At 44.3% G+C, this 10,000-nt stretch overlaps 1 protein-coding gene across 1 annotated transcript in view; it reads right to left on the bottom strand.

Annotated features, from left to right (window-relative positions):
- Positions 1-10,000, bottom strand: part of efnb1 (ephrin-B1) — an 85,751-nt gene that overhangs the window by 10,679 nt on the left and 65,072 nt on the right. Inside the window, exon 3 of the mRNA XM_015945205.3 lies at positions 5,423-5,515. Within this exon, the coding sequence (XP_015800691.1) occupies positions 5,423-5,515 (93 nt within the window). The remainder of the gene's footprint in view (positions 1-5,422; positions 5,516-10,000) is intronic.

Below are 10,000 nucleotides of genomic sequence, written 5' to 3'. Positions count from 1 at the left end.
GAAATTCCAGCCACAGGAATAGATTTAAAAGTAGCAGCAGCTGGGCTCGCAGCATCTTTTTTCTAACAGGGTTTTTAGGGCACGTTGATCGTGAGTGACAGCCCGCTGAGGGACCGTTTTGGGAAACGAGTGCACGGCTTCGGCGGAGTTTGAGGAACAGCCGGGAGCCACAGAAACAGACCCCAGCAGAGAGGAACTTTCCTGGAACTTTCCTCGAAGAAAACATTTCCTTTTAACTTCCATTAACACAGGGAACCGTTTTTCCTCCCAAGTTTATAGCTGAGGGTAAAAAAGTGCTGCACTAATACAGCCTTGCTGTCATTCTGCCGCGGTGTTGCAATCCCAGGCTGTCAGATGCTCAAATTGACCTACATGGGAAAGATAACGCAAAGCCTGTCTGTTGCTGAGACGGTTGTGGGGTATTTATTTATTTTTTCGACTGTATTTGCTGAATTTGTTCCTGCTCAAACCTTGCTAGCATCAGCAGCTTGTTAGTTTCTACTCTTCCCACCGACTGCCAGGATACGCCGCTGTCATCCCACTAGCCAACATCCAAATATCTGCACACACGCCAGTATTCCCCTGCTGTTTTATTAGGTTATTTTATTTTATTTTTTCCAGTAAGCCTCTGTTTATGTTTGACGTGGTGAGATCCAGCTTTAAGGGCTGGAGTCAGATCACCACGGCGGGCAGATGTTCGTCTCAGATGGAGGTTACTGTCTGTTTGGGTCAAAACAAGCACCGTGAGGATGGAGGGAATGTTTACACGCTAACACATCTGTGTACTGTTCCCTGTCAAACCCAGGATATAGATGTCCACATAGTGAGCCGAAACTACATTTAAAAGTGAAATGTATGATGCGAACCAAATGTCGCGTCCAAGGATACGTAAACAAAGCATGCTTGTTTACCCCCGGCATTTTTACATGACTTGCCCCAGCCGTGCACACTTTGGTTCTTTGATTACTCCAAAGCCCCCTTCAGACAGGCCATGAAAAACGGAAATGTTCCGGAATCTGTCCGTAAGACCTTTCTGTCTGAATACAAACATCCGGATAACGTGTTCCGGAATTTATCCGGACGAAGCCCCTAGTAACAGGTCCGGACTTGTTACGGACAGAGTGGCTGCTTCAGACTGGTGAGGTAAAGTTCCGGACAAGAGGGAGGGGAAGGAGGAAGGGACCGGGGGACGCTAGATAGCCCGCTGCTGTAGCATGCGGCGAACCACGGCAGCTCGCCTCCTACGGTACCGTCTAGATGCGCGATGGAGCGCTTCACACTGCTTCAGTGATTCCTTTAACCATTGAGCTTCATCATCCAGGTCTCTTATGCGTCTTCGTGTGTGCAGAATTATGCTTAAGCGCCTCGTGATTTTTATTTTGAGAGGCGCTATGGAAATGATATTTTCTTCTTCTTCTTCTTAACATAAGTCCGATTCTACCCCACTCCCCGCCGCCGTCAGACATCTAGAACTTTTCCCTGCTGTGTGAACGCAGCCGAAAGGACAAGTTCCGGTACAAAAGTGGTGTGTCTGAAAACACAGTTCCGGTTAAAAACCTGATTGAATTGTCCGCAAATGTTCCAGAATGTCTGTCTGAAAAGGGCTTAAGACTCACGGCCGAGGAACATCAGAGAGCCCTTCCACTACTTGGACGTGGAAGTTAGTCCACACAAGTCGTCTGTCATGAAGATGTTTCTGTGGGATTCGTCAGTTTGCAGAAACTATTCATGGATAAATAAGATCGTAACAATCGGAGCGGGTAGGCAGCAATGATAAAATCCTCCATCGTCTTTTATCGATGCATCGATGCAGCTGGAAACGGAACATCCAAAATGACCAGGCAGGAATCCGATGGCTAATTAATCCGTCACTTCATCACTGGGACGCTTAAATCCTGCAAATCGAACAGTTAGCTGCATGAACGCAGTCCTGATTATTGATTGTTTGCAGTAGCCTAATGCAAACAGAGGCCTGCTATTAAACAGATAATTAACACAGTATATCCCCTCTGTCGCTTAGTGAAGACTAAGCAGTTTTCCTGAATGAGTCATCTGAGAGTTACACCTCAGGCTCTACTGTTTTCCTTCCACCGATTGACTTTTATTTTATTGACACATCATAAAGTTGAAAATGCCCACTGGACTCTCACATAGAAACATCCAACATGTCTTTTGTAGTTGTTGAAATCTTTTCTCATGTTAGTCATCCATAAAATCCCCAGCGTGCTTCTGAAATGTCACACGGATACAAAAACAGGTTTAAATAATGGTATTTGACAGTCACATGAACTGTTTTATATTTATATGCATTTATTCATGAATTCCAGCTGTCTTCATTTCAACTGAGTCAAATCCAGCAGCTAGCTGTGCTAACGTGTCAGAATTTAAGCTCAGGTCGCTCCTGTCAAACTGCTGAAGCATTTCTGAGGTCAAAAAAGTTCCCTACACTAGAAACAACACCTGAGATGCACAGCGGTCAATTAAAGTAAAATAAATGTGTGTTATGACTTCAGACTGGTTGTATTTTCTTTCTATTTATTTTTATTTCTATGTATTTACTTGAAAAAAGTCAATTGTACTTGTTCAATAAATATAAGAAATAGTCTTTGCAAATTCCCACACAATTTAACATTTATGGGCTGGGTCAATTAAATCTCTCAAGGGTTACATAACCTCTTTAATAATTCTGGCTCTAAATTTTACTGGGTCAGGAAAAGTGTTTTTAAACCTCTTACTGAATAAATTAGCATATCTTGCTAAGTTTATTAATACCATCCTTGTTGCTTCAGTTTGAGTTGTTTCAACTTGTTTCCCGACACAAACTAAATACATGTTAATATAATTCACCCACTAAAGTAATATTATTACAGCAGTTCAACCTTCCTTTAAACTTCCTGTTTACAGGAGCTGTCATGTTGCATTGTTACACTTAGGTTGCGGCTGGAAAAGCCCCGTCTACTTCCACAAACATCATTGTTTTTTAAGCTCCAGATGACTAATTACAGCTGCAAATGTAGGAAAAATAATACATGAAAATAAAGGGGGGGGTAAATATTATACTGCAGCCAGCCACTAGGTGGTATTTGTGGTTCCTTTTAGCTTCATTTTCCATGTTTCATTACTTCATCTTGGTAGTTAAACATGACAGTGATTCTTACACAAGATTTATTTATTTTTCTTTAGTGGTATTTTGTAGTCTGGCAACGCTCCATTGATGGTTCTCGGTCGTGAGGCGGGTTCTGCCGTTGTCTTTCAAATGATCTCTGCATGCTACTGGACAATGAACGATGTGACGTACTCACCACAAAGGATGTCGGTAAACGAGCCAGTCTTCTGTTGAAGAAGGTGAAAATAAATCCTTATTTCTAAATAAAGTACCTAAATACATCTATCTGCTCCTGGTTCTAATAAAGTCCAAATAGTCCAAAATGGATGTAAACGCCGTTTCAAATGAGCTGTCGCCATCTTGTTCCACTCTGTTGCATCACCTCGCCCACCAGACGAATACAGGGCCCCGATTAGCCCACAGAGCAGATTGGCCAATCACAGCGCTCTATGGGTTTGAATCCCCTTTAGAGAGCTGTGATTGGCCAGCCAGAATGCAGCTAGGAGCTGTGGAAGTTCCAATGGAGCGTTCCTAGACCAAACTTTGCAAGGCAAGGATTTGGTCTAGAGTTTAGAAAAATTCTGTCTATTTTTATAGGGAAGGAAATTTAATCGTTTTGACCCAAAGCTTTAAAATATCTGAACTAGGGCTGGACGATATACCAAAAATGTATCAGTATTGAAATTTCCATGTCAATACATTTGATAATAAAAAAATGAAAGGATGTGTCAGGGTATCTGCAGGTTTAAGGGAGCCAAATTTAAGACTTTTTAAGACCATTTTTAAGGCCACTTTGACCAAATTTAAGCTATTTAAGCAGGGCAGCAGTGGCTGCAGATTCGATCCCAGCTCCAGACAGAGAATTCTGCTGTTGTGTCCTTGGGCAAGACACTTTACCCACCTTGCCTGCTGGTGGTGGTCGGAGGGACCGGTGGCGCCTGTGCTCGGCAGCCTCGGCTCTACATCGTAGCTCATCACCACCAGTGTGTGAATGTGTGTGTGAATGGATCGATGATACACTGTAGTGTAAAGCGCTTTGGAGTCCTTCCTCTGACAGACGCTATACAAGTGCGGGTCATTTATCATTTAAGCTATAATTTCCAGCTATTGCCTGGAACCGGTGCTAACCACTCCGCAATCATGGGATTAACCATCCAGTTACCATTAAACTTGCCCTTCCCCATGGCGCAAGCGCCCACTAGCTTAACCAGCTAACGTGCTCATCTAAAAATATCCCCCTTTCACAACCAACTGAACGTGTATGGTTCCGTTTACGGCAACATCATACACAAAAATGCTGAACACTAACTAGAAATTCACGAAATAAAAGAATTTTGTTTATTGGGTCTTTGGTCATTTAAGACCTCTGGAAACTGTATTTAAGGATTATTTGTCATTTTTAAGGATTTTTAAGGCCTTAAATTTGGAAAAGCTAATTTAAGACTTTTTAAGACTTTTTAAGGACCCGCGGATACCCTGATGTGTGTAGGTTGGCCACGTTCATGCCACTTTAAGAAGGGTTAGGGTTACCACCTTGAGTCGCATTACAACGTGACTCAATGAAAGACGCGCGACAGCCCAATCTAGTGGACAACTATTTTATCCATTTTATCGTCCATGTATCGTTATCGGGGTGAACTCCTCGATATACCCTAATGATTAGGCCGTATCGCCCAGCCCTAATCTGAATGCTTCCTAAAATGTTATTGTGAGCCGCCCAGATGCTTTCTAGGAAATTCTTTGAAATTACTTGGTCCAAACTGAATATCAGTATCTAATACGTCTGAATGGGAGGGTCTGCAGAATATTGTGTTGTTTATAATATTGAGTTTTCTTTTACAGCTTTTGTTTACATTGTGCTGAACTGCATAAGGTGTTGCCTTCAATGTCACATGTTTATAATTCATTATAATAAAAGTAAATGTTAATAAATATAAAAATAAAGGTTTAGTTGAAAATCTAATTCATTCTTGTGATGTTGTCTTGTTATCTATCAAATCATAATCACTATAATATCATCACAATGGAACACAAACTGAATTTAAAGATTGTTGCAAGAATTTCACCAGCCTAAATACTGTTATTGAAAGTTATTCATGTTGAATAATCATAGAGCGTTTTTCATCAACCAGAACAAGAATGGGAGGAGGGGGGCAGGCATATTACACAGAACAAACTTAGGAGCACTTCTCGTTGGACGGCGGTGGCGGACAAAGTCACGCTAACGATAAATGAAAATGTCAGACCAAAGTGAAACATGGCTGGAAGGCAGCAGCGCTGCTGTGTGTTCTACATGTGAGGTGAGCGCACGCTTACCTTGCCCGACTTTCATTATGACTTTCATGGCTCGGCTCTTGCACACGCCTCCCTCCCGGTTCTCCAGGCCCTCGACCGTGCCGTTGGAAGTTGCTGAGAGTGATTGGGGATGGGGATGGGGAGGAGGATGGGATGAAGGTGATGGAGGGTAAAGAAAAGAGGACAAAAAAGTGGAGAAGAGACGTTGACACACTGGTTAATGAGCACGTCCAAAACGCACAGAACTAATCAATATTTACGACAAGCACTGATTAGCTGTTGCAGTGATTAGCAGCTCTCACCCTCAATCAACCGGCGGCTTCTCGCACCGCCATCTCTCATTAACACAATGAAGTGAAGTCAAATGGATGGAACAACATTACAGTCCACCGAGAGCGGGTGTGCGCCGCCGTGGAGAGCAGGAACATGGTCAGATCCCAGAGTGTGTGTGTGTGTGTGTGTGTGTGTGTGTGTGTGCTTGTATTTGTACCCTTGTGAAGACCAGATTTGGGATATTTACTAACCTTCTTACAACCGACGGTCCTTGTTAGGACCCGAACCCGGTCCTAACACGGAGTACTCCCTATAGGGGTGAGGTTTACAGATAAGATGTGAATTGAGTTTTTGTTACAGATAACTTTAGGAATGCACTGGTTAGGATTTGGGTTAGGCATAGTGGACTCACTGAAATGAATGGAAGTCAACACAAAGTCCTAACATGGGTACAAATACAAGAATTTGTGTGCGTGTGTGTGTGTGTGCGAGCGAGCGAGTGTGTGTGTGACTGCCTATCTCCATTTGCTTTAAAGTGTGTTCTAAGTTGGGTGAGGAGGTTAAGGTTGTTTATCCAATGTCACAGCCACTTCACACACCATGACACAATCGACTGTCTATTTTAGGGCCCTTGATAATGACCTGGGGAGACAGAGTGTGACTCTGACCTTAACACAGAGGCTGCATGTGTGTGTGTGTGTGTGTGTGTGTGCTGGGGGGAAGCACGCACACGAGATGGCAGCTCTAACTTTGGAATTTCCCAAATGATCTCCATCTCCGCTTCGTCTACCGTTTCGACGCACTCCCTTCCTCCACTTTTGTTTCTCTTCCTCGCATTATCCGTGCCGGCCTCACTTCATTTGGGGATTTTTGTTTTTTCTTTAATCTGAGATATCTAGCTCAGCCCCTCCCCTTCCTTCTCTCCTAACTCAATGACCATCTCCTGGGATGATTGCTTCAGATGGCGCCCTCATTACGATGACACAGTCCTGGAGAGGATGCTGATCTAATGACAAGAGAAAGAGGAGCTAACTTCCAGGCAGAGGGAGGGGGATGCTCTACAAACACCGGGATGCTTACTGGCATTGTGAATCAGTGTTTCTACATGCGTTTACTTGTTATTAACTAATGTTTCCAGCTGTGTTGAAACGCGCCTCAGCCGCTATGAAAAAAAAAAGTTCTGGTTGATTCATGTCCTGTCATTGCTAAGGATTATTAATGCTGACATTATGTTGCCTGGTGGGATTTCAGCTTTTTTTACTTCAGAGAAATTGATGAAAACAAAATAATGAGTTGCACTAATGTTATGCTATGCTATCAGATTGAACTAAAGGCTCTAAATTACAAGAGGGAACCACAACATTTGGTTAGTGATAATTTGCGAGACGGACCGAGATAACATCGCGACAGGAGCTCCTTTTGGTAAAAATGGCCCCCCTGCTGCAGACTCAACAAGGCGGACACTGAAATATCCACGAGGGAACCAGCAGTGCTAAGTGCGACCATAAAAAAAATAAAAGATTTAAATTTACGTTGGGCCCTAATGTGAATGAACACTCGAGGCTGGCTGCGCTGTGTGATTTATGTGGAGGCTGAACAAGAAGCACGTCTGGTTTAAAAGGAACATCCAGAGGCCAGCTCTGAACCCAGCCGTGAGCGGGCCAGACGCTGACACAAGCGCTAACCGCGTCTGGGATTTTACACCCAATTTTTTTTCGACCCTTTCAATTTTTAAATTTCCATGGCGAGGTTGGACAAAAATGAGCTCTTTGAAGATCAAGCTCAAAGGCGCTGGAATATTCCCACGAACGGTGAATTTTATATCCACTCAGGGAGAGCAAATCCTCTCAGAGTGAACTTACTTCTGTCATCTAAATGAACTATTCCTTTAGGCTGGCTGAGCAGAGCTCTGCATCGCTGATGTGGCATCATGATAAAATGTTCCTGTGAGGCTCCTGTTTAGAGCTGGATTTATAAAGACGCTCACTTCAGATGCTGTTTGCATTCAGGCGATGCAAGACGTCACATAATTCAAGCCATGATTGTACCACTGGAACTTCGTAAGCCCATCACCCGTGTCCGACCACATTTCCTCGTGTTTCAGATCGCTTCAGGACAGATATCAGCTCAAGGATCAGCAGTTGGGGGCATTACGACTAGCTTTGCACGAGTATTTAAAAGGGATGCTTTTGGAGCGTGTTTCTGCATAAGAGTCTTTGGTTTGGAGGAAAATGGTTAAAGGGATACTTAGAAACTTTTTCATATTTTTAAATAATTTTCTTGAGTCAGTATGTGCTAAAAGGACCCTTTACAGGGTTAATGAAAGCCCACCCAGCCCCCATCGCCCCCTGTGGCCACAGTACCGCATTTGCAACTTCAGACTGGCAGGCTGCTCTGTTGGGACTTAAAAAAGTTGAGCTGACATACCAGACGTAGCAGTCTGGTTCCGGCATGTTTCCTGCATGCTTTAGATCATGAACACAGCTGATTTGTTTAATGTAGTGAGTGATGAATCACTCCTGCAGACACTAAGGAAGGCTGGGAGACATTTCAGCTGTTAGATTAAAAAGACAAACGCACAGCGATGAGATAAGTTTTGTTTTCGGTCTACAAATGGACACTCGGGGGTGCTAAAAGGGAGCCAAAACTTCCTAGCTCTCCCTTCAACATCCAACAGGGAATGTTTGTACAAAGTGTAGCATTTAAGGTCAGATCCTGCTGGATGTCCTGATCATTCTGCATTCCGACTAGTCGTTAGCTTATCATTCCTGTAGAAAATAAACAATTTCTCCAAACAGAGGCCACTCTGGAGGTGCATTACAGCAGATCTGGTGAATATTCACAGGTTTTACTGGGAAACACTCCCATCTCTGGGTTTGTTCACTTGTCTCGTGTCAGAGGCCATGCACAAACTCTCTGTGCCAGCCACAGTTCCACTAACTCCCTAACCCTATTCCACGACACGGACGTGCCGCCAGCTTTTTAATCTAAAAGCCTCTCACTCACTCCACTCTTCCCTCTCATTTTTGCCTCCCTCTCTCTGTTTCATCTATCCACAGTGACGTTAATCCAAATCTGGATTTCCAGATATTAAAAGGCCAACAGTCATGTTGCGTTTTGGAAAGGGGAAAACTGGGGAATTGGGTCTTCCTGTGTGTCTCGGCAGAGATAAAAACACAGGGGGATGAAGCAATGACAGGACGCAGAACAAAGGAACGACTCGCCTGCTGCTAATGATTGAGTGGAACAAACCGGTTCACCGTTAGCGGCCCAGAATACCCAAAGAAGTGGTCATTGCATGAAGGAATGCTGCTTTTTGGGAATGAAGCGGTTGGCTCCAAAGAGAGGTTTTGTGTGATTTAAGACCCTCTTTGTGGGTGTGGATCATTGGCCACAGAGTGACTAGAGGGAGAACAAAAAGATCTACAGCTGCTGAAGTCATAAGAGAAACCAGGTGCCAAATGTTGATGTTGGGAAATAAGAACAGTACGAGTACATGACCCAAGCGGGAGAAGAGCTCACACCTTCTGCTGCTGCAGGACGTTTGGGGTAGAAAGGAAGGACCGCTCCCCGAGGTGCTCAGAGGAGAGGAGATGGAGATCCAGCTCCAACTGACCCGAGACAGCACGAGCTGAAGCGGGAGTGTGATGCTGCGGCCTATATTTATTCTCAGGTCTGCTAAATGAGGTCACTCAGGTGGTCCCGCTGAACACATTCTCCATCTCCATCATGAATCATCTTCTGCTTATTATTCCTGTCCAGCCCGGGATGGGGGGGGGGGGGGGATCTGCCTTCACACACGTGTGTGTGAGAGTGTGTGTGAGCAGCATCTGCCCAGAGCACAAACGAGCGGATGGATACAGCCCGTGTGACGGACAGAGAGCAGGTTGTTTAATGAGAAAGTGGATGAGAGGTGACATTCATTGGCTACCTCTCACACACCACCACCTCCACCTCCTTCTCCACAGCATTCAGACGTCCACTTAGACGAACAGAGCAGGCAGCAGGTAGTCACAGCAGCCCCTGCCAATAATGTCTACACCCCCCTTCAAAAAAAATAAGGAGAAAAAGAAAAGAGAAAGAAGATGAATGAATAAGCAGCCACAGCTATCTGATCGCTGGCACTTAGCATCAGGCTAAAAATACCCACACACACACAGGTGTGTGTGTGTGTGTGTGTGTGTGTGTGTGTGCGCGTGTGTGTGCGTGTGTGTGTGTGTGTGTGTGTGTGTGTGTGTGTGTGTGTGTGTTTATGTGCGTGTGTGTGTGTGTGTTTATGTGCGTGTGTGTGTGTGTGTGTGTGTGTTTAGGTGCGTGTGTGTTTAT

The sequence above is a fragment of the Nothobranchius furzeri genome, chromosome 1, assembly GCF_043380555.1.
Source record: "Nothobranchius furzeri strain GRZ-AD chromosome 1, NfurGRZ-RIMD1, whole genome shotgun sequence".
Lineage (NCBI taxonomy): Eukaryota > Metazoa > Chordata > Actinopteri > Cyprinodontiformes > Nothobranchiidae > Nothobranchius > Nothobranchius furzeri.
Note: the sequence above shows the minus strand (reverse complement) of the source record. Positions and strands in the feature narration are given on the sequence as shown.